General features: G+C 47.7%; 1 protein-coding gene across 1 annotated transcript in view; it reads left to right on the forward strand.

The window, feature by feature from the left end:
• The first annotated feature begins 563 nt into the window (after nt 1-563).
• The window catches only part of GSE1 (Gse1 coiled-coil protein), a 103,524-nt gene continuing 79,609 nt past the window's right edge, over nt 564-24,478 (forward strand). The window contains exon 1 of the mRNA XM_039356001.1: nt 564-1,448. Coding sequence (XP_039211935.1) covers nt 1,412-1,448 — 37 coding nt within the window. The 5' untranslated portion in view covers nt 564-1,411. The remainder of the gene's footprint in view (nt 1,449-24,478) is intronic.

Below are 24,478 nucleotides of genomic sequence, written 5' to 3' on the forward strand. Positions count from 1 at the left end.
CCTTCTCCTCCTCTTCTTCCTTCTCTTCCTCTTCTTCCTTCCTCCCTTCTTCCTCCTCCACTTCCTTCCTCCTCTTCCTCCCTCCTCCTCCACTTCCTTCCTCCTCTTCCTCCCTCCTCCTCCTCCACTTCCTTCTCCTCCTCTCCGAGTTGCTGGGACCGTCTAACCCCCCCCCCCCTCCGAGGTGGACCCTGGTCGGCTGTGCCAGCTGCGCTCTGGGGCCGCCTGCGGTCCTTTCCCTGCCCTTTCGGGTGGCTCAACTTAGCACCTGGCCGTCCCCAGCAGGACCCTAGGGCAGGGGACGGCAGGCAGGGGAAGAGACCCTTCGCGGGTGCCGCGCATCCTTTCCACACCTCTCCCCCCCCCTTCGCCCGCCCCCCCCGCCCTCTGCCGCCGCCGCCGCCACCGTTCCCCCCTCCTCCCTTTTGTAAACCAGTCACTAAGGAGGACGCTAAAACAAAGCCCCGTTTCCTCTTGACAACCGCCGCGCGCAACTCCACTTTGCTGCCTCTTCCTCGCCTTCCCTTCTGGCAGGGACCCCCCCCCCTCCCCTTCCTCCTTTTTGCTCCTTTTTAATGCCAGGCTGAGCATGGAGCCCCTTTGAAAACAGACCCATTGACTCCCTCCGCACCCCTCCCCTTCCCCTTGACACTCAAGGAGGCGCTGAATGGAGGAAGGGGCTCGCGAACATGACGGGGGGGGGCTCTGATCTTTTTCTTCCCGTCCTCTTTGCTGGTTATTTTTATGTTATTTAATATATTTTTTTGCTCGCGCGCTCGCTCGCTCTCCGTATGAGTAAAGCGTAAAGGAGAGATTCTCGGGGATATATATATATATTTTATATATATTATTATTTTTTGGTTTTGTTTTAAAGAAAGCCGAGAGAAGAGAGAGAGAGTGCGAAAAAACACGAGCTGCCACCTCCTTCCTCTGCTCTCTCTGCCTTGTTCTTTAGTTTCTCTTTCTCTGCCTTTGGTTTGTCTCTCTCTGTGTGTGTGTGTGTGTGTTAGCGCGCGCGCGCGTGCATGTTTCTCTCTCTTTGCATCTCACCGGACTCCAAAGAGGCAACCGGGAAGGTGGAAGAAGCAAAGGAGAGGAAAAAAGGGGAAAGACTAGAAGACAAGCTGTGCCCGACTAGAGCTGTTTGCAGAAGTGAGGCTAACACAAAATTGACCGAAGACTCATATATACACCTATCTATCAGCTGCAGTCCTTTTTAATTTTTCCCTTCCTTAGTCCAGGTGCAGCTTGTTGTTGTTTTTTAATTTTCTTTTTTAACAGACTCCTCCGACTTATTTATCATTATTTCCTATTCTCCAGCCCCTCGGCTCCCCCCCCCCTTTTTTTTTTTAAATCGCTGGGTTTTTGGTTTATTTTTCCTTCTGGATGCCTTGGATCAGTGATCTAAACCATGTTTGGACTGAAACCACCCCTCTATTACTTACCAGGTAAGGTGGCTCTTGGTGTATTTTCCTTTCTGCCTTTCCTTCCTTCCTTCCTTCCTTCCTTCCAATTTTTCTGTTGGAGTTTTACAACAGTTGGGTCCTTTGCAAGCTCAGGGAGTCACCCCAAAGAAACTTCTTGAATGTGCTGTTTTGATACTCTCTACTTTGCTTCTCAGAGGTGCAACCCGGTTTTGATCCCGGGCAGCCACTCTGGGTGGAAGAGTCAGGCTTAGAGTTGCTTGCAAATTGGCAGCTGCTGGCAGAGAGTTAGGCTGAATTCTGTTGTCTGCTATTTTGGGTTTAGCTAAGGGTAGTTTGGGAAAAGAATTGAGCTCTGCTTGTGTCTGCCAGCCCTTCGGCAGGAAGAAGGACCTGGCAGATAATCCTGTCCCCCTTGCAACAGTGGGGAATAAATTGGAGGAGGTGTTGTAGGGTCATCAACTCTTAAAGTGATGGGCTGGGGTCCATAGGTTCCACCCCCCCCCCAGAATGAGCCCAAGGCTGATGGGTCTACAGCCCTGATGGGTCTACGGCATTGATGGGTCTACCGCATTGATGGATCTACGGTATTGGTGGGTTTACATGGTTGATGAATCTAAGGCATTGATGTGTCTACCCTAGCACTAGTGGGTTTACAGCAGGAAGTAAATCCAGCAGAAGCCAAAAGACCCTCAGCCCAGCCCCCCCCCTGCAAGTGTTGTGTGATTATCGTATCTGTGGGGTCTAAATAGCCCTTGGGGTGCATCCCACCCCCTGCTCCCTTTGTTCACCATCTTTGGCTTCCTAAGTGGTGCCTCTTGTTTTATTCAGGAGTCTGAGCAGCAGAAGCACTTTAAGTAATCTACGGTGAGTTAAGAAGCATGGTGTGAAGTTACTTTCCAGTTGGTGCCTAATATTGTTTCATGGATGAGTAAGCTCTGATCACGTAGCAGGAAGAGCCAAAGTGGTTCCGAGGGTGGAGGGTTGCTGTCCCCACGTCCCCCTGCCTGCCCCCTCTCCTTGTTTGCTTGCATCTCTTGCTTTCTTCCACTGCCTCCCCAATCCTCTTAATCCCCACGGTGGGGAGGGAGGGAGGGAGGCGACGGCGGTCACCATTGAATCCTTGCTCTTCTGAGTTGGCTCAGAAAATACCTAGTCATAAGAGACCTACTTAACTTCATGAGCCCCCAGTTTGGGTCACTCATGCAGATTAGAGGGACTCCACTTGGGTGCAGCAGAAGCACCTAAAGTAGCCTCTTTGGCAACTGTCTGCCAAGTGACTCTTCCATGGCTTTGCAGGGGGTGTGGGGAAGCGAAGGAGCCCTCCCCCCTTTCCTTGGCCACCCCTATCATTTCACACCAGCTGTGGTTTTCTCAGCCCCGCCACCGGTTGTGCAGCTATCAGGAAGTGTCTTCTCTGTGTGGCAGTTGGTTCCAAGAATTTAACTTTTCTTTCTTTCTTTCTTTCTTTCTTTCTTTCTTTCTTTCTTTCTTTCTTTCTTTCTTTCTTTCTTTCTTTCTTTCTTTCCCTCCCTCCCTCCCTCCCTCCCTCCCTCCCTCCCTCCCTCCCTCTCTTCAGATGAAGCACATTGTGTGGCTAGGGAAAAGGGGGCTCCCATGACAAATGTGTAGAATAGCAACAAGAGTTTGGATGTGCGAGAAGGGTTTGTGTGGTTCTCTACATGACCCCAGTTTTCATGTGCCTGTTTTGGCTTCTTCAATTCAGTTCCCTCATCGTTCTGATTAAAACAGGGATGGGCAATTAGGGCCCCTTTATGACCTGTGGACTTCAACTCCCAGAATTCCTGAACCGACCTTGGCTCAGGAAGTCTGGCAGTTGAAGTCCCCAGGTCGTAAAAGGGCCAGAGTTGCCAATTCCTGGATTAAAGCCATATAAGCTAAGATGTTTAGCAAAGAAAACCAGCAATGCTCGTAATGCAACAGAGTTTGGAGGTGAACAAATCTAGGTCAATTTCCACACTGACCTCACTTCCCTGCAAGCTGATAAGTTATCAGTGGCGATGATGGAGAAGGCCGTAACTCTTCCCACCCACCAATGTACTTGATCAATATCGTGGGATTTGTTTGTCCTGCAAAGTTGGTGTATGACGAAACCTGCGGTAGGAAGCCAACTTTAAGGGCTTCAGTCTAGTGAGTGTGTGGTGTGGTGTGCCACCTTTCAATGAACGATACCAACAAAAGATAATATTTGTAGCTCTGAGTTGAATTGTAGAGTCCTTGGTGCTCTCTGAGCTTTGTGGTTTTCTTGCAGACGTTTCATTACCCAACTAGGGAACGTCATCAGTGATAGAAGGGAGTGGGGTTTGCTCTCAGTTTATCCACAATTGGCTGGGCCTGTCACTGCTGGTGAGAGCAATGTTTTTTTTTTTGGGGGGGGGGTTCCTTGTCAGGCTGTTGTTTCCCATTGGATTGTTTGCCTGAGTTGGTAGTTCATTGTTTACGGCTTGATTGTTGATCTGGTATTACTCCTGGTGTTAACATATTACTGGGAAATTCTGGGAGTTGAAGTCACAGGCCTTAAAAGTTGCCAAGAGTGAAAAACACTCAGCTAGATGTTTTGCACGGACGGGTATTGTGGAATTTCATTACAGTTGTATCACAGTCAGCGAGGAAGGTCGCAAATGGTGATCACACGGCTCAGAACATGGTGACGGTTTCCAAGGGCTCAAATTTTGATCACGTGACCATGGGGATGCTGTGATGGTCATAAGAGTGAGGACCAGCCATAAGCAACTTTTTTTAGCCCCATTGTAACTTTGAACGGTCACCGACCAAACAGTTGTAAAACGAGGGCTACCTGAATATCAGTATAAAAGTGGGGATTGGATTTTTCCAGTGGCAAACTTTATACTTTCTTTTGATTTTGCCTTATATTATTTGGTGAACTGTTACACGTAGTAGCTCTGTTTAGCAATTGCAATGTATTTTCTTTTCCTGTCTCATGGTTTTCCTTTTAATTTTGTTTCCTTTTCAAAGGATGCTTCAATAATTTCAAGGACCGATGGGGAGCAAAAGGGAGTTTTCGATGTGCCAAACTGGGGTTGGAACCCACAGTAGCTGTAATCTAGCTGTATGTGCAGCAGTATGAAGGACACTAGAGGTCCTTGGGGGGATTAAAGGGCTCCTGTTCTGTTCCTGCAGTGTTTATTGGACTATGATGCTGAAAATAGTATGACGCTTATATTTCCCTGAAGGTGCTTAAAACTGGAGGGCATAAAGAGGGCCCAGAAGACTTGATTTTAGCTTTCCGCATGCCTTTTGTGGGGGCAAAGCTCTTGGCCGTGGGGGGGGGGATTGAGAAGAAAAAAATGAGGGTCCTACAATGTGTCATGGCATGAAGACCCCATTTTGTCTTTTAAAGCGTGACTCTTGTGAGTGGGATGCCACTTAGAGTCTTCTAGTCCAGGGGTTCTCAACCTTGGCAACTTTAAGACTCGTGGACTTCAACTCCCAGAATTCCTCAGCCATGCTGGCTGAGGAATTCTGGGAGTTGAAGTCCACGAGTCTTAAAGTTGCCAAGGTTGAGAACCTCTGTTCTAGTCCATCCCTCTCCCCATGGCAGGAGATGCTATACCATTCCAGGCTTTCTTTGGGCTTGATGGGATGGATAGACATGATCATGAAAAGAATAACAGAGCAGTTGGAAGGGACCCTGGAGGTCCTCCAGGCCAACCCCGCCACCCAAGCAGGAGACCCTATGCCATTTCAGACAAATGGCTCCAATCTCTTCTTAAAACCCCCACAAAGCCTGGTACTGACCCACAAAGCCTGGCCTATCAGAAGCTGCAAGCCTCTGAAAGGACCCTTCCCGTGGGTCTTCTCCTGACCTATGTGTAGTGGGTTCAAAGCCACCGTGTGGTTCTTGAAAACCAGCCATGTTGAGGGGGGGGGCTGTGTAACTATTGATAGTGAGTTCATCCCCTGACCATTTTTTTTTAAATCTAGGCATCCCATCCTTCTGCTTTTCATGGAGAGCCCCAACTTCTGTTAAGTTGCAGGTCCCAATTTTTAGCCTGTCTGGGCCACTGGGATCCATTCCGTGCTCAGTTGATGCCACTGTCTCTTCTGGCCTTGCGACAATATCTTAACCCTCACTGTGTTTGAAATGGTAGGGAACCAGCAAGTGGCTTCTCTTTCTGTGGGGTTTGAGGGTGCTCAGTTTTTCCAAGCTGGGTGTGCCAGGTTTGGAAAGCAAGGATGAAGACACCTTTGTCACTTTGGTTGAGGAGGTATTATGTCAGCGGTTAGAGAATTATTTTGAAGCAGGCTGCGGAGGAAATCTGATGCTAATATATTCTGTCCCTCTTACAAGTTTTTGTGTTGTAAGGGGAAAAAAACACACACACACTGGTGTTTGTTATACATACAGCTCTGTTATACATACAGCTCGTTTGCTTCTCTCTCTTGTCTTGACAAAGCTTTTCTTCTCTTTGAAGACGACAAAGCCTGATTTGCATCTTTGGGTTTTCTCAGCACCTGAAGCACAAATCAGTAAAGCTGTCCCTGGTTTTGTCCTGTAAAAACCAGCTGGTGCAGGCTCCGGAGAGCCTTCTGGACAGATGCGAAGAGAACTGCCTCCCCCCCACTTTTTTTTGGCTGCTCTCCCAGCCAGCCACCCACCCACCCCTGTGCTTTTTTTTTTTTTTTTAGCTGACAGACTCCAGTCCAGCAGGATTTGCTGTGTGCAACTTCTCTGTCCTTCTGTAATGGTTGAGTGTTGACTTCAGCTTTCCTGTTAGAACCAGCCTTTCTTTAAGCTAGAAAGAGGTCAAGATATGAGTGGAGACAGAGAAAGGACACAATTTCGATAAATTTCTCAGAGGCTTCTCTAAAGTAGTCAAAGAACTCCTAATTCTTCTTCTTCTTCTTCTTCTCCTTCTTCTTCTTCTTCTTCTTCTTCTTCTTCTTCTTCTTCTTCTTCTTCTTCTTCTTCCCTCCTCCTCCTTCGTTTCTTCTTCTCCTTCTCTTTGTTTTCCCCTCTCCTTTTCTTTCTATGTTTTTCTTCTTCCCCTTCCTCCTCTCTTTCTTCTCCTCCTCCTCCTCCTCTTCCCCTTTGGTTTCCTTCTTTCTCTCTCTCTCCCTCCTCCTCCTCCTCCTCCTGGCATCCATCAGGTAGTCTCTTCTCTGGAGCACCAGAGGGGAGGTGGGTGGAAGCAGAAGGGAAAGTGTCAGGCTGTGAGATCCAAAGCAATTAAAGAAAATTATGCACCTTTCCAGGCCATCGGGAGATGTGAGAAATGCTAATTGCACCAAGGAGGGTCATCACAAATAGAAATTTCAACCTTCGCCAGGTTGGCTGGAGCAGAGGGAGTGACAGGGAGAGAGGTCTCCCCCTGCAGAAAGGGCCAATGGGCATCCTGATTTTCTCCACCTTTTCAAAGGTTTAGCTAGCAACGCGCCAGTCGCGTCTCACACGGCCTACTCCCTTCTCTTAATTATGCCCGCAGGTCAAGAGGGTGAGGGCTCCTGATCACACTACAAATGGGTGGCGAGACCAGTCAGAGCAGCTCTTTACCTTTTGCCTTCTGGGCAGTTTCTGAACTTAAAAGGCAGAGCTGACACTGGAAGTGTCTAGCTGGAGCTCCCTACAGTTATCTGGGTTGAAGGACGTCTCTGTGTCTTGACCGGCGAGGAGGGCAGGAGAGAGAAACGGAGTTCATGTGGAGGATTCCAAGCTCACCATCCAAATGAAAAAGCCATACTTGATCACGAATGGATTTCTCTCACTGTAAATAGCAGGCCAGCAGTAGAGGACCTCTTAACAGGAATTTAGGTCATAGGGCTTGGAGAGGTCTTGACCAGATCTTCTCCCACAAGCTGAGCTCTATACAGATGCTTGGATCTTTTCTGCCAATCTATTGCTGAGGATCCCGGGAGTGGAAGTCTTCATATCTGGAGGGTATCCAGACTGCGATACCTCCTGGTGTCCCTGTAATTATAGCTCGATTCACAGGCAAGGGAAGCCTGTTCGTCCCTACCACGTATCTCTTCCTTGACTTGTTTGCCTCTCCTGTTTGTCTTAAGACTTTTCCTTAAAGTTGAACACCCTGAAATTTTGGTTTTGGTTCTGAGCCACCAAGAAGGTGTGTTGCCAACAGCTTAAAAAAAAAAAGGACGGAAGATTAAAAAAAAAACCCACTATTCGGTGATGGTTATTTTGTCGTTGGGAAATTGAGATTTACTTATTTATTTATTTATTTATGAGACTGATATACCGCTTTAAGTGCAAGCACTCTCTAAGCGGTGTACACCAGTAAGCAAGGTATATATATATTTACATTGCCCCCAACAATCTGGGTCCTCATTTTACCTACCCCGAAAGGATGGAAGGCTGAGTCAACCTTGAGCCGGTGAGATTTGAACCGCTGACCTGCTGAACACAGTCAGCTAAAGTGGCCTGCAGTACTGCACTCTAACTGCTGCGCCACCTCGGCTCATCGTGGTGGTTGACATTCTTATATATGTGGATTCTGACCATGGAGATCCTCAGACTTGCAACTCAAGATTTGACTGAAGCCTGTGAAGGCCAGAGTTGGCTACATGGATGTTCTTGTCAGGACACGTGGAGGGCATTAGTTAGCGAAGTTGGTTAAAGCTGTTGTGCCTGCTTTGCGTGCTTCTTGGGGGGAAAACATTCTCCCTTGAATCAATTGTCCATATCTAGAGGGCCTTGTTGAAGTGAGAAGATACATTGAATGTTGTGTTCCTTTCCCATGCTCCCCTCTCAGACACTGCTGTCCAAGGATCTTCATGTGCAATCTGTTGTGGTTCACTTCCCCCCATATCCGATATTTTTTCTGGAAAATAACTGATCATTTTGAAGCCAAGCGCTCCATCAAGTAAAAACTCGGTCCACCTTCCAACATCAACCTGTTTCATGGTCGTTTAATGACACTGCCTGTTTTCCAGCTGGATTAGTTGGGGAGGGGGGACATGAGAAGCCAAGGCTCCTCTCCGAGCTGCTTCCCAATCTGGGCATCATGAATTGGGGGACTTAGGCAATAGAAGTGAGATTCCTCCTTTAACGCTGCCCTTTGTCAGAAGCACAATCTCGCCAAAGCCCTTTCCGTCTCTCTCCTTTTTCTGTCCCCTCCCCACTTCTTTTCTCATAGCCAGTTTCCCCCCCCCCCCTTTGCAGAAGGAGAAAAGGGACAAGGAAATGCATCTCTTGAGCTGCTGGCAGCCCCCAAACTGTTTCTCCAGCACGGGGAGGCTGGACTCAAATTACCTTCCCAACTAGTCCAGGTCAACCAGCGCAGCCAGTCATTAATAAAAGGAAATTGCAATCAGATTCTATTCCGCACAAGAGGGGTGAGGAAGGGAACATTAGCAAAGGCCATCAGCAAGCTGACTGGGGCTGCTTTCAAAGAGACCCAAATTTGTTTTAAAGGCTTGAGCGGGAGCTGGGAAAGGTGGGGAGGGAGGGGGGGAAAGGAAAGACGAAGGGGGAGGAAATCCTTTATCTGGGGAGATCAAAGGCAGGGCTTGCAAGTTTCCTCTCTGGAGGAAGAATAGAAGGTTGCCAGCAAGCTGGAGAGTGATGATAATTTGATTTGGCAGCAAAGCTGGCCTTTCGGGTCCTCTGGATTTGCCCTGGGTCAGCCTCAGTCGCCGGCCTGTGATCTTGTCTAGGCCACGACCTTTGAACTGTCCACCGTAGTCATCTCCTCTTTTCCCTCTCTTCGGTAACCCCGCTAGTAACCCCGCTAGCAGGAGCAGATTGTGGAGCAGAGGGGGGGTGTTTGAGGGTTGGGAAGATGGGTTTTTTTTTTTCATTCAAGTAAGTGTGAGCGGTAAGTGCAGGCGCGACACGTGTGTGGCACACATGAAACAACCTCTGCAACCAAAGCTGTACGGCAGAGGGGCCTCCCCCGCCTCCCCCCCCCCCGGTTGCCACAGGTGTAGAGAAGAGGTCCTAAGTTCAAGATGGCTTCTCCTTCTGAGTCCAGAAGTCCACCCTTGGTGGTGACTTGAGCTTGGCTCATGAATTCCGTCTGAACAGCCTGGTCCAACTATCTCCTTCTAAGACACAGAGAAGATTCTGGAAGGGTCTGCTAGATCACAAAAACAGAGGTGACCTGCTAATCCTGCCAAGGATGCCTTTTCTAGGAAATAGAAGCTGCTTAGTAAGATGAAGGCACCTTTGTGGCCAAAGTCCTTTGCAAGGGGCCATTGATCTCTCTAAAAATGCAAGTGGTTCCTCCTCTTTCCAGGACTTTCCTCCCTCCCCCAGAAGGACCCCTCAGCCCTTTGTCTTCCTTTGCCCCCATTTAGCTCCCCACCCTCTGTATTTGTTTGCTGGCTTGTTTGTTGTTGCAGGTGTTTTGTATCTCCCACTTCAGTTCACTCAGGATTAGCTCCATATTAACCCCACACTGAACAGGCATCCTTTGCTTCCCGACAGGTCCTAAATTCCGTTGGCATGGCAACAGTGTCAACCACTTTTGAGGGTTTCTCTCTCCCCCCCCTTTTCTTCCCCTGTGATAATTTGACAAGGGGAGGGGGAAGAGGAAGAAAAGGGGAAAACATAAAAGGAAGAAGCAAAAGGAGAGGGGAAGGGAAAAGGCAGCGGACTAATTACCACAAGAGGCAGATGGATGGATGGGGAAGTCTCTCTTATTCTCTCTCTCTCCCCCCCCCTTCTCCCCCTCTCCCATTCCTCTGGAGCTGGAAGGGGACAGAAGGATGGCTATGACCTGCTGGCAATCAGGCAGAAGAAATCAATCGCCTCGCAAAGGGTAGAGACTTTCTTGGCACTCCTTGGCAGAAGAAGGCATGCCAGTCTCCATAGGCTTCTTGGGCAGCTGCCATCGTCCAGGCCTTCTGCATCTCAAAGCAGTCTGCCATCCTCCCTCCCTACAGGACTACAGTTCCCAGCATCCCCCATCAGGTGGGAATGGGCAGGAGGTTTTTAACGCTAAGGAAAATCCCACAGGTTTTACGTGGACATCTAACAAAGCAATGGCCAACCTCCCCTGTCCAGAGCATAGCAGAGCCCTTGTTGGTTCCACGGGCAACTTGGTTGCTTGGTGGATCAATAGGTTTCTGTGTGGTCGTTAGCAGTCAAGCGTGACTTGACACATAAAGTCAATGTTTATCACTTGGCAGCCATATAGGATCTGTGCCCAGCTTGGTCCTTCAGGCCTTCAACATGATAGCAGTGTTCCAATATCTCAGGGGCTGCCCCAAAGAAGAGGGAGTCAAGCTATTTCCCAAAGCGCCTGAGGGCAGGACAAGAAGCAACAGATCATGGAAACTCATCAAGGAGAGAAGCAACCTAGAACTACGGAGAAACTTTCTGACAGTTAGAACAATTAATCAGTGGAACTCCTTGCCTCCAGAAGCGGTGAATGCTCCAACGCTGGAAGTTTGTAAGAAGAGACTCGACAGCCATTTGTCCGAAATGGTGTAGGGTTTCCTGCCTGAGCAGGGGGTTGGACTCGATGACCTCCAAGGTCCCTTCCAACTATGATGATGATGATGATGATGATGATGATGATTATATCGTTCATCCGCCTCACTCCTGATCTTTTTTCCTCCTTTTCCTCCTCCTCCTTCTCTTTCTCCTCTTTCACCTTCACCTTCTCCTTCTCCGTTTCTGTCTCCTCCTTCTTTTTCTCCTTCTCTTTCTCCTCCCCCCTCCCCCTCTTCCTTCCATATCATGAACATAACAAGGGAGCTGAGTCTTCCCATTGATTGACTAAGCAATTATATGCCATCAAGTCTGTGTTGACTCTTAGTGACCCCAAATCTAAACCTTCTGCAGGAGGATCTGTCCCCTGTTTTGTCATTCAGGTCTTCCACCACCGTTCTATCAGGTCCATCTATTTCGTTGATTGTCTTCTTCTCCTTCCTTCCACCTTTCTCAGCATGATGGACTTATCAGGGAGGGGGGCTTCTTTGCATAATGTGTCCAGAATTTAACAACGGAGTTTGATATATATTCGGAAAATGCTCAGTCTCCAGATCAGAGAAGGATAGGTTGAAGTAAAAGGAGGAAGGTTAATTTAGATTCCTGCCCCAAAGCTGGCAATCTTCCCTCATTTAAGGATGGCAAGTTTTGATCAAAAGAAGTAAAAGTTGAACTTCCCTGAAGCAGGCTGGATAAAAGCAAAAGAAATAAACGTGGAGTAATACAAACGAGGGTGTACGATTGCAAGCACATCTGCTGGGAAATAGGGCAGCAGGCGCCATTGTTGTACTGCATATTAACAATCCTGACGAGGGAGTGTGCTTCCCTTTGTGTCCCTCCCAGTGGGCTATGAGGAGGCAGGGCAGAAATTGGGGGCCACTCGCCCCACATCTGACAAGTAGGAAAGGAAACACTGTCTGCCTTCTGAGGGCGGTTGTAAGGTGTCAAGAAACAGAGAGGGACCTTGGACCTTGTGGCTGTCTCTCGTCTTGATTTTTATCTGCTCTGCTGTCATCCTGAAAAGTCCCCGGGATTTTCTCACTTGTTCTGCCAAATCTGGTGGCCCAGGTCAGATCCTGAAGCCTTCTGTTGTCAAGCTGGGGGGAAATCAGGAAGTCCAGGCAGTTTAAAATGGATATAAAACTTTATTGCAAGCTTAAGCTCTTTAGGAGAGTCTGAGCTTCTAATGGTCCAAGCGAATAAATTCAAAGGAATTTAAGTTGGAGTGGACTTCAGATTTCTTGTGGGCATGAAGAGACTCAAGACTATTGACGCATTTGACCCCTCCTTCGGGCTCAGCTTGGTCATCTCCCACCTCTGTGTTATTTTTTTTTAAAAAAATAGATCAGTGCTTCTAAAACTTTTTCCTTCTTGACCCAAAATCACTTATCAGCAAGTCTCATCAAGGGTGGGTGCATGATTTGATAAATGTGGGGAATTTTCTCCTTTCCTCTACAAGCCCCCTATCATACTGTTGTGGCCTCCAGGGGCATTTTTACTGTGAAGTGGAGGAAATCCTCATCTTACAAACACAATTATGTCCAAAATTTCCGCTGCTAAGCCACACCGCTTGTTTAAATGAGTATTGCCCCATTTTTCGACCTTCCTTGCCACAGTTGTGAAGGGAATCACTGCAGTTGTTAAGTTAGTAACACGGTTGTTAAGTGAATCCAACTTCCCAGTTGGCTTTGCTTGTCCAAAGGTCACAAAAGGGGATCACGTGACCCCAGGACGCTACGACTGTCATAAATATGAGTCAGTTGACAAGTGTCTGAATTTTGATCACGTGACCCTGGGGATTTAGCAACGGTCGTTAAGTGTGAAAAACGGTCATTAAGTCACTTTTTTTTTCAGTGCCCTGGGAAGGGTCCCTAAGCAAACTGCTATAAGTCGAGGAGTGCATGTGTCAGGACTAGTAGGCAAGCAAACATCCCAGCCAGGATAGTAATAGTAGAGGTGGTCTTAAGAGCTGCTTTTTATTCTAAATGGACCCAAAATGGCAGGAGGAGACAGCGGTTGCACTTTGGAAGGACCTGGGGCAGAACGTACCTTGGGCATTCCAAAAGGGTCCACTTTCACCTCCAGATTGAAAAGGGTCAGGATGCTAGGAAGAGGAAGACCCTAACCCTCGCCAAACCTGCTGAAGGACGCTTAAACTAGCTCACAAAGTCAGCTGTGGGTGTGCACAGACCCACAAGCCACAGAGAAGCAGAGAAGCGCTTCCCAGGAGCTGGAGGAGGCAGACACCTCTGACTCTTCTGAGTGACAGAAAGGCACCAGGTGATACAGGAGGAGAGGAGACGGAACCGTGTCGTGTCATTTGCCAACCCAGCCTTGTAAAGAAAACGTAACAGAAGCTCCTTTTTTGTGGGCAGAAAGCTGGAAAAACAGACCCTCACTTTCTCCGATGCCCTGCCCTTGCACTTATTACTTTGGGGCACCCCAATTAAACCCCAGCCACAGCTTCTCCAAGGGGGGGGGATGTTCTTGATGCCTCTCTGCGCAGGCCTCGAAGCAAGCCCCTCTTCCCTCAAATGTCAGGGAGGTCTGTGTCCTGACCCTGGAGCAGGACTGGAACATCTGTGTGCAGCCTCAAAGCCCAGGAGAGCTCCCAAAGGCCCACCACAAATAGCTCCAGGCGCACTAATTTTGGCTGCGGCTGGAGATGACAACGAATTTTACAGTTTCTGTTCACCCGGGGCGTGGCGCCTGAGTCGCCAAGCCTGCTCTTTTGCTGGATCAACATTCCCCTTCCTTAATGAATTATTTAATGGGAAAGAAATGAAAGGCGCAGCAAAGCTTCTTTTTTTCAAAATCTGGAGGAAAAGGCTGGGGGCTTCGCTCCTGTCTTTCGGGAGATGTCGTCCCCCTGTCCTTCCCCTCACCCGGAGGCACACAGGCACAAAGAAGACTTTGGCAACTTCACGGAGCCCAGAGGAGGCAGGGCTAAGGGTTCAAAATGAGAGTGTTTTGGGCTCCCTCCCTCCCCGCTTTCCTTTCCTTTTAATAATAATAATCCTTTAAAGTTGTTTGACATCTGTAACAAACAGCTGGCGTCTTGTTCTGGAAGAATGTCCTTTTATTTCAGAGCAGGTTGAACTGCCATTAATAGTATAATTAGGTGATTATCACCATATAGCAGAAAACTGCTTAATTGCAGAGAGGGGGGGAGGGAGAGAGAGGGAGGGGGAGGGAGAAGGGGGGAGAGGGAGAGAAAGAGAGAAAGAATTTCATCTCTCTTTTTTAATAGTTGCGTTTGTTTTAGTCTGCAGGAATTCCATGCGTTTCCTCTCATTTGAGGCACCAATGACTAGGTTTGCACCTGGCAGCTGTTAGAGCATTACCGAATTTTGCCTCTGAGCATCCTCTTTTCGAGTGATGGGCCGCCCTGGGGAGGACGGAAGGGGGGAGATCAATGATTAGGAGAAGGCTGCTTGTGCAAAAAGTTCAAGGTTAGATTTGAGTTCAAGGTTGCAGCAACAGGTGATTTATTTATTTATTTATTTATGAGACTTATATACCGCTTTAAGTGCAAGCACTCTCTAAGCGGTGTACACCAGTAAGCAATGTATATATATATTTACATTGCCCCCAACAATCTGGGTCCTCATTTTACCTACCCCGGAAGGATGGAAGGCTGAGTCAACCTTGAGCCGGTGAGATTTGAACCGCTGACCTGCTGAACACAGTCAGCTAAAGTGGCCTGCAGTACTGCACTCTAACTGCTGCGCCACCTCGGCTCATTTATGCAAGTCCTTTAATGGAGAGCACAGTTGTGGGCCAGGTGGGGTGACGTTGATCTCTGAAATTGCTAAGACTGTGGGTCCACCCTCTTGTGGGGTCCTCGCTGCTCTCTGAGCTTGGTTCCAGGAGGACCCAGGAGGACCTTAGGAGAACCAAGCTCAGGAAGCATAAAAGGAGCCCACAATTCAACCCTGAGCTGCAAATATTCACTTCTGTTGGTACCCATACCCTGGTTTGTTGTGGGAGCTTGGCCTGTCCTTTTCAAAACAGCAGCTTAAAAGGGAGTGATGGGCTGCACTCGTGAGAAGCCCTGGGTTGACTTCCTCCAGGAGCCATTTTAGATGGTTGGTGTTCCACAGGCGTTTGACGTCCATGTCTGGCTTGTGAATGGCTGCCTCTGGATTGACTTTCCAAGAGATGAGCTATGCTTGCATCTTAGTGGCAGTGCAATAAATCTGGGGAGCTCATGGCACAGAGGATATTTGGGCCTGAGGACCAAATTCCTTTTTCATAGAGGGTGAAGCCAGAGAAACAGACCCGCATCTTCCAGGGCATCGTCACTCACCATCAAGTAGTTGGGGCACCTCGGAGAGGTTTGTCTAAAATCTTTTCCTAGCTATTTCCATCCCCCGGTTCCTAGTCCCACTCCTGCCTTGCTAGATCCTCTGTGTTCAGAAGTGGCACACCTCTGCATACCGGTTGGCAAAGGAGCAAACAGCCACACTAATACCCTTAATTGTGGGATTTCTGGAGGCGTGGCAGTTTTTCTGCAGAGAAACAGGTGGCCACATGTTTATGGGCTAGTCTCTCTCCTTCCTACCTCTTACCCCAATTTGAAACGTTTTGCAAATCCATAGCTGCTGCTGGAAGAAGACTTTGGTTGCACAAATGCCTCTGGGCTCCAGGCACAATCCCCACAATCTCCCAGAGTTGAGGGGAAACCCCCCCTCCCGCATCTCAGCCACCCACTGCTCCAATCTTACTTGCTTCCAAGAAGCCACTTCACCGTAACTTGTCGGCGGGGGGGGGGGGAGATAAAGTCCTAAGATTAAAAGCCAGTCAATCAGATCCTATTGGCATGAAGCGAGGAGCCAGGCTTCTCTTCCTCCCCTCCCCGTCCTCCCCTCCCTGCAACACACACACACAGACACTCAGCACAAAAAAGTCGGCACAGCTGAGCCGCTAACATGCGGGGCGGCATGAGGAGATGAAAGCTTGTGAGCAGAACGTGTCTGTCTCGCTTGAAGAGGAAATATAAAAAGAGGCCTCCAGCCACCTCGCAGCTGATTGTTCGGAGACCTGTTCCTTTAGCGACTCAAAGAAGAGAGAGACACGAGGGTTTTCACGGGGTCATCGGCTCCATTGCCTGGAGAGGAAGCCGGGCTTTTTCTTCCAGGGTGGCAGCATAGCAGCCCCCCCCCTCCTCCTGGGAATAACCAAACAGCAGTGTTGAAAAGGAGCATGAAGGTCTTGTAGTCCAACACCTTCCCCCCCCCCCTCAAGGAGGAGACCCGTATCCCATTTCAGATGGGTGGTGAGCTTTTCTCTCCCAAATGCAGGTTACAGGAAATGGGTATGGCCAGTCTAGAGAAAAGGAGGACTGGGGGGTGATCTGAGAGCAATCTTCCAGTATCACAGAGAAGGGGGGGGGTCCACCTATTCTCCAAAGCACCAGAGGGCAGGACCACAAACAATAGATGGAAACCCATCAAGGAGAGAAGCAAGCTGGAATTAAGGAGAAACTTCCTAACAGTGAGAACAATTATCCAGTGGAACAGCTGGCCACCAGACGTTCTGGGGGATCCATCACTGGAATTTTTTAAGAAAAGCCTGGACCAGCCACCTGTCTGAAATGGTATAGGGGATGGACTGGAAGAGCAGGGGGTTGGACTGGAAGACCTCCAAGGTCACTTCCAGCTCTATTCTGATTGCTTCCTTGCTTGAAATGCCTACTGCTCTTGGTCTGATTGGGGTGCCCAAACAGGGATCTGAGAAGTTAATAAAGTGGTCCACCAACTGCCCGCTGCTCACAGCAGTTGGCCAAATTGAGGGTTTGTCTTGCCTCAGAAGATCCAAAGCTGGACAGATCACTAGGATGGCAAATCTCTCTTGCCTGCCCCATAGGAGAGGGCATAAACGCACCCCATTTTCCTAAGAACCCTCCTGGGGGGGGGGCTGAGCAGAGAGAGAGAGCCTCCTCTTTAGGTCCTGGCTGACACTGAATGGAATCCAGCTGCACCCAAACGACTCCAGATAGTCCTTGACTTATGACTGGCTGCTTAGCGGCCATTTGAAGTTTCAACAGATGTACCTTGGGGCTAGTCGTCATCTAGTTCCAAACTTCCAATGGTCAAGCTCCCCTCACGATCATGTGAGACCAAAGTCCAGGAGCTCGACTACACTGATGTGTTTATGGGCTGCCTGGAGCATCCTGTGGTCAAATAACTATATTTTAAATGTGGCATTTCTAGTTTTGGGCCAAACTGTTCCCATTGTGAACCATTGGTTTGCTTAATCATTGTGGCGTTCATTTTATGACCATGGGGTAATGAACACCACAAAAAATGTGGCAATATATCGGGTTGGTCGTGTGACCGACTGGTTTTATGACCGTCACAACATCTTTTCATCAGTAGGCAACATCCGGCTGGCCAGGCAGACAAGTAGGCTGGTATGTTTGTACGTGTAATGTTTGTTTGGCACCCTGGAAGAGCTATTTAGGTAGGTCCTGCCTTTATTTCACCACCCAGATTATTAACCTTCTCATCAATTTGTCCAATTCAGATAGCCTGGATGAACTACTCAAGGCATGTCAAGACCAAATGCTCTCTGGCCAGTGCTGGTCAAGTTAGTGTCCTTTGTTGGTGTTAACTAACAGCTGGATAGAGACAGGAATGTCAGGTGGACTCCCAGGTCAATGGGCCATGGTTAATTCAAATGTGTGTCTCATCAATCCAGGAAGGCCTTGGTTTGTAAGAAGAAACATCATCAGATGGTTGACTAGATCCAACCATGATAATGGCTGGATTGTTGGTGTTGCTGCTATATTCTGGGAAACTGCCTATGTATCATTTACAAAGAGTTTTTCATTCCATGGATTCTATTCTAGTGTCCCTTTTACCAGTGGAACAGGTAGTTGTATAAATCAACATATTGGCTTAGGCCAGGGAAACAACCTGATTTTGATTAGATTGAAAATCTTCTCAATGATCAGGGGGGCTACTCTGTCTGAATATTGGACAGCCCTTGGTCAGACTGTGTGATTTATTGTGGGAATCTGAAATGGTCCTTTGATGTGGTAGATAGGGCTTCAGCATTGCTACAGGCCTGGACAATGTTGCTTGGCTTCCCAGGTGTTACCAGGGTCTTCCAGTTCCTCATCTCTAAAATAAGAACATTTCATCTTTTAGCCTCGAGCTGATTGTAAAGGCTAAGGGTGATGGCTATGTTAAAATTGGTCTTCAAACAAGTCACAACTATTTCTTCTAGTATGCAGTTCTTAGATGTTTGTTGCTGCTGCTGTGGTATGTATAACAGCAATGTGGCAAGTTGAGAGTGTTGTCATCTTCTGTCAAACACGAGGAAAAAAAGTATTCAAATACTTAAGAAAAGATTCCAAGACTACATGCATTAGAAAGTAGGCAGCTTCATACCTTGGTCCTTCTAAAGACCACTTTCCTTGTGTGCCACATATATATTATATCATAATAATTATTATTCATGTGCCCACTTGGAAGTTCATGAGAAGATTGGGAAGCCCATGTAGGCTTGAGATGAAGCTGGTTGATGCATGTTTGCTAGAAGATGGTTTTGGTTGCCCTTCTCCACTGGACCAGCAAATCAGTGGCCCATTGATGGATCATACCATCAATGGCCCATGGATTTGCTTCTCCACTGTGGAGAGATGAAGCTTGGAAAAAGGAGCCAGAGGTTTTTAGCAGACAAAGCAAAAGTCTGGGCTCTTAGATTGGTCAGTGGTCTACCATGGAGGCAATGCCAACTGCATAGATCTGGTTAAGCCTTTTGGTAATGGCCCCTTTTTCTGTTGAAGAGTATGTGCCCTCCGTGTTGGCCTTTCAAGGAATCTTGAAGATCAGCCTCTTCAGGAAGGCATTTGAGGATCTACCCCAATGATGCCAATACATTAGAAGAGAATGTGTTGATTATTCTGATTCTTAGAATAATCTGAGAATCAGATTATTTTTTTGCTTAATGCAAACTGCTCAGAGATATTTGGAATTGCGTGACTACAACAAACAGGAAGTCATTAAAATCATTAAACTTCGGCTTACTTAACAAAGGGTTTAATCAATTGGCTGAATGGAAGCCCATCCATACAATGCAGTAGTTGTGTTCAAGGCTTCTGTCTATACATATTTGCTGGTTTTATCTTGTTGAAGATAAACTTTTGACCATTGACCCTTTGACCTTCAACAGAGAGTGGTTTTTGTTGGGAGTTGCTTTCTGGAGGCCACAGATACAGCACATCTGGAGGGCATCTCGTTGGGAACAGGGATCTTCTTTGGCCACCTCCTTGGAGAGCAACATGACTGTGTGGTCTCTGGGGACATGTGTCGGTTCTAAGCAAGGCTGAAGAGCATCTTGCCCACTACTTGGGCCAGCTTTCACTAAAGCGTGCACGGGCGAGGCAGTCCCAAAGGTACTTTTCAACTGGACCTTCTTGTTTTTTTTCCTTGAAAACCTTTTGCTTCTCGTCCCAGTTCTGGATTTCTTCAGTTCTGAAGAAGCTTCTTGGATGAGATGCGAAACGTTTCCAAGGGGAAAAACCCAAGAAGGTCCAGTTGCCTTCTGAAAAGCACCTTTGGGACAACCATGACCTGGATGATTGGGAAGCTCCGTAAACACGGGCGAGGAAGGCTCCTCAGAGATCTGTCAAGACGTGACTGCAGTTTCCTGGTCTCCAGCCAGAAGGAAAAGTAGAGTCCTTGCTTCAGCGAGCCAAATTAGAACTGTTGGGGGGGGGGAGGGCAGATTTGCCACCCTGTTGCATGAAATGTTGTTGGCCGTCCTTCTAGAGGAGGGACTGAGAAATGGCCCACGGGGAGCTGCACACTTTCGTCTCCCATTGTGAAGTGTGGCTTATTGCCTTTGGAATCTGCAGGTTGCAAATGTCTGCCGAATAATTACGCCTTAATTTATGATAATCCCAGGAGTGCAGGGCAGGAAGGAGTCGAGGCACCTGTTCCTGTCTCCCTCTTGGGATTTCTTCTTAGCGGAATGGGGGAGGAAGGCGAGGGACTCTTTTCAGCAAGGCCAGGCAAGGAGAGGGGGGTCCTGGCGGCTGCCTCCATCTGCGTTGTCTGCAGATTTAAGAGGGGGAAAAGAAAGAAGGTTGCGTGCTTTAATAACCATCCTTCATACTGGGCTAACTTTTAAAACTTTAAGCTATGCTAATTGAGAAATTCTGGGAGTTGAAGTCCTAAAGTTACCCAATTTGGAGACCCCTGGTCTAAGAGATTCTCCATATAGGTAATGGATACAGGTGATCCATGACCATCATGGAGCCCAGAATTTTTGTCACAAATCATGATGGCCATAAGTTGAGGCCTCCGTATGACCGGATCTGATTTTACGAATGGTTGTTAAGCGAGGATTATTTGTATAGACTTGTGTGGATGTCAACAGTGGCTAGTATATCTGTAATGCGGCCTCCCTGTCCAGTGGCAGGCAGTTCCTGGATGCCAAAAACTTTTTCAGGAGGCCCAGAGCTGAACCTACACAGCTAGGCAGCTTTCCTACACCCTAAATTAGGAAGATGGCAGTCATGAAAGGAACAGACCTGATGGATCCCGGATCTTTGATTTCACATCCCAATCCCACAAAGGACCCTCATTCAGTGACATTGTAGGAGGACAACCTTGACAGCCTTTGCATTGTAGGAGGACAACCACATAATGTACATGTTAATAAAAATCAGGAGGCCCTACACACATTTTAAGTAGTGCTTGTGCCTTTTAATACCTGTGGTTGCCTGGAAAAGGTGCTCTCTAGGTCCACTTAAACAAACGGTGACTTCGGAGCGCCAGGTGTGCTGCATTCCAAAATATCTTCTCTTTTCCGAACTACATGATGGAGCTTGTAGCTCCGTCAACCACTGCCGCGTCTTAAACCGAAGCATGCCCAAAAATGTGTTTATTCAGAGGGCCTGCACACAAAAGCGTAACTGTTTATTAGGGAATTGTTCCTAAAGCCCACATTCCCCCCCCCCAACATTGCACGCACGCAAACATCCCCTACAAGAAACCTGCACAAGAATTAATGCGAAGGTGTGGGTGGATGAGAGAGTTTGCAAAACAGAACCTCAAGCCAAACCAGCACCCCAAAGGAATCACCTGCCTCGGTATCTAGTGTGACCCCCCCTGGCTCCCTCCATCCCGAAAGAGAGACATAATAAACAGGGAACCTTGGCCTCCTTCAAAGGCTGCCAAGAACCTGCTTAAATGGTACCAACTGACGAGCCTCTTTTAAAATTCAGACATGGGATCTTGCGCTGGGGTACTGATCCAACACTCCTTTTGTTGCCCTAACCGTGCCGTTCCCTTCCTCTTTCCTCTTCCCTCCTCCTCTTTCATTGTTTTGCTAACATCACTTCCTCCCCTGGCCCCTGGGGCTGAGTGTCAGAAGACATTAGTCACCAAGGATGAGGGCTGTGTGTGTGTGGGGGGGGGGTGTATCAGAAACCTGAGTAAAGGTTGGTTCTCCCTCTATCCCCCCCTCCTGATCCCTTCCCTCTCTTCTACTCTCCTCTCCTTTCACCTTCTCTTCCATCTTCCTTTACCCTTTCCTCCTCCTCCTCCTCCATCCTCCTCCTCCTCCTCCTTTTTAAGGCAAACAATAGTTTTGCACTGGGTAATCTGAAGAAGTGTTGCGCGAGGGCTCCTTGGGGATCCTGGGAGCGCCAGTCCTTTGCACCGTTGGGAGATCTGACTTGAATGCCTGCACCTGCTGTGTGGTCTAGCAAGGGCTGGTAATGACTAATAGAGAAGTTCTCTGCACAGTCTGGTTCAGGAAGGAGGTGCGTGTGTGTGTTTGTGTGTGTGTCTCTGTCTTTGTCTTGTTCTTTTATCTCTTTCACCCCTTTCACCCGTAGGTTGCATTTCCTGAGCTTTTGAGGGCTAAAAGCTAGCACGTGAGTCAGTCGATAGGATGAGGCCAGTCTATGAGAGGACTCCTTGCAGCACTTGGCATGGTACTTCCCCCCCCCCCTGCCCTTGGCTGCATTTTGCCAGAGTTCAGCTCTAGGACAAGTCGAAGAAAGAAGATTCACCCCTTCCAGCTGTCCCCCTTGACTATCTCCCCATTTTTTTATCATCCCAAAATAAAGACACTGTCTTAGGCTGAACAGAGACTTCCTCTTAAAACTGTGCAGGCAGTTGTGTTGGCAATGGGTGTCAAAACTCTTTATGTTTTGAGGTATCCTTTGAATTATCAAAGAAATTTAGTAAGGCCAACAGGGAATTTAACATATTGGCCTGGATCCTGATTTCTCCTATTCTAATAACAAAGAATTAGTCCAAGTCAGCCCTGATTGATGGGTCAGTTAGGAGGATTTGCAAGCAGCCCCTCAAGAAAAGTCTGAAATCTTTTTTTTTTAAGTTGGATCCTAAACTTAGAAGCTTTTTTGGTTTCTACCATCCCCCATGTGGTTTCTGAAGATGAGAAAGTGGAGGGCTGTAGCAAGCATTATGGAGGACCTTCATAAGCTGACATGTGTACTTCTTTGTTGAGAGTCTTTATTAAGAACATGAGAAAGATAAGGTGCAGCTTCTCAGCCCCACAATATCTGGGGAGGGTGAGGCCCCACCCCACTGCATAAGCAATTCTGGCTGATGTCTCCAAAGTTCTCAGGTGTGCCTCAGAGATGTCTTGCAATAGTCATTCCAATTGTGTCTACATTGGGTGGTGATGTTTGTCTGCAACATTTGTGTGGAGGTTCCGTCAACAAATCTGGAGACTGTCAGGAAGGGAAAGGATGTTTGTTGGCTTCCCTTCTCCCGCTCCCTTGGCCCTCTGAGGTTTCTGCTAATGGCTTCCATTCAGGGAGCTGTCTGATAATGATGAAAGAATCCCACACATTTGCAAGAAGGCAAGGGAATAAATCAGGAAAGCCTGAGGTGATTTGCTTGGCTTTCTTTTAGTCTCTTGCACAGATCTGACTTTCACTTAGTGTCTTGTACAAATCCAGCCTCAGTGATTTATGGCGGTTCTCTCCATCCTTGATGTCCTCTAGGTCAACGTGTCTAAACCTTCTCAAACCAAAGTTGAATTGCTAAGGTTGAGAAATACTGATCTAGGTGAGGGGTCCTTGGTGCTCTCTGATCTTGGTTGTTTCTTGCAGGTGTTTCATAACCCAAATTAGGTAACATTATCAACATTAATGATGTTCCCTAGTTAGGGCATGAAACATTGGCAAGAAAACAACTAAGATCAGAAAGTACCAAGGACTCCACTGTTCTCCTCCTCCTCCTCCTCTTCCATTGTGGTGCCAACACTCCTCATTGCTTCAGGCCTTCCTATATGATCCGTTGGCTAGTTTGTCATTTAGCTGTTTTGGAGCCAGTGCAAATAGTGACATTTGCTGAGCATAAAAATTCAATTAAATTCCAGAAGGTAGATTAAATATAAGTGAATTTTAATAATTTGCTTTAAAGGCTGAGGATTACTGTAGGCGAATGGGAGGAAACGATACTCACGTGACGGGGTTATTTTTTTGGCACCGATATAAGGGATCGCTAGCCGAATGTAATTAATCTCATTAACTCTTTGATTGGGTGTGAGGTCAGGGAGAAGAAGGAAGGGCCATGTTTGCACGGGTTGGATTTAAGTCCTCAGATATTTTGCTGCACAAAAGATCAGGAAGTCCTTATCCGTAAATGTTGAGCACCCGAAATTTCTAGGGTATTTTATTTTCGGGGAAAACCATCACTTTGGCTGATGTCTGCCCTGCCCATCTGCCTGTGATAGGGAAGTTTCTATCAACATGTGATTAAAATATATGACTTTCATAAAACCTGCATTGATGGCCATCCTCTCAAACAGTTTTGATGGATATTTTTTTGTGTCTCTATCATTCTCCTTTGGGATTTCTGCCGTACAGCATGGTCTAGGTCTGGATAACTCACCACGGCCAGATCACCACGGCCAACTTGCCATGTGTCAATTCAACGCTGTATTAATCATTTCATTCAGCTACTTTTGTCACTGGTGACCACATTTTTGTCAAAAGTTATTGTAACTCTTGTATTTTTGGATTGACTTTCTTTATTTTAATATTATTGACCACGGTTCCATCGAAATGAATTTAACTTTTCTATTTGTTGAATTGTCCCCTGGCAAGCTGGCTGTGGTGAGTTAGCCGTGGTTAAGTTGTCCCATCCTGTTTCAATGGCATCTTTGCCGTTTTAATCTCCCCTCCACTCTTACACCCCCAGGAGAGAAGTTGGCAGTAGATTTTATTTTTAGTTTCTGATGGCACAAAACGGGCAGAAATGGTGACGTCTCGCCTAGAGAGCTTGTTTGGCACCCAGTGGGCCCATCCCTTCTGCCGTTGTTTTGCCTGAAAGAGCTGAAGTGTCCACCTAGAAGAATAAATGTGTTGGATATCCCACTGCCCAGCCAGTCGGCCTCTTTCCAATAGGCACGGACAGCAGGCCGTTCCCATCTGGCTTACTGTCGCACATAGTGCCAAGATCACCTGTCTGTCTGTCAAGAAGCGGGCTCGGTTGCCCTGGTGACAGAAAAGGTGGACTCCAAATTGCACTCGGTGAGAAGCCCAAATCTTTTGTGTGTGTTTGTTTGTTTGCTGGCTGCTGGCAAATTCAACCCACAGTCTAGTTTCATATCCTGTAAGCAGCAA

The sequence above is a fragment of the Crotalus tigris genome, unplaced genomic scaffold (assembly GCF_016545835.1).
Source record: "Crotalus tigris isolate CLP2741 ecotype Arizona unplaced genomic scaffold, ASM1654583v1 scf7180000018783.1386937, whole genome shotgun sequence".
Taxonomy (NCBI): domain Eukaryota; kingdom Metazoa; phylum Chordata; class Lepidosauria; order Squamata; family Viperidae; genus Crotalus; species Crotalus tigris.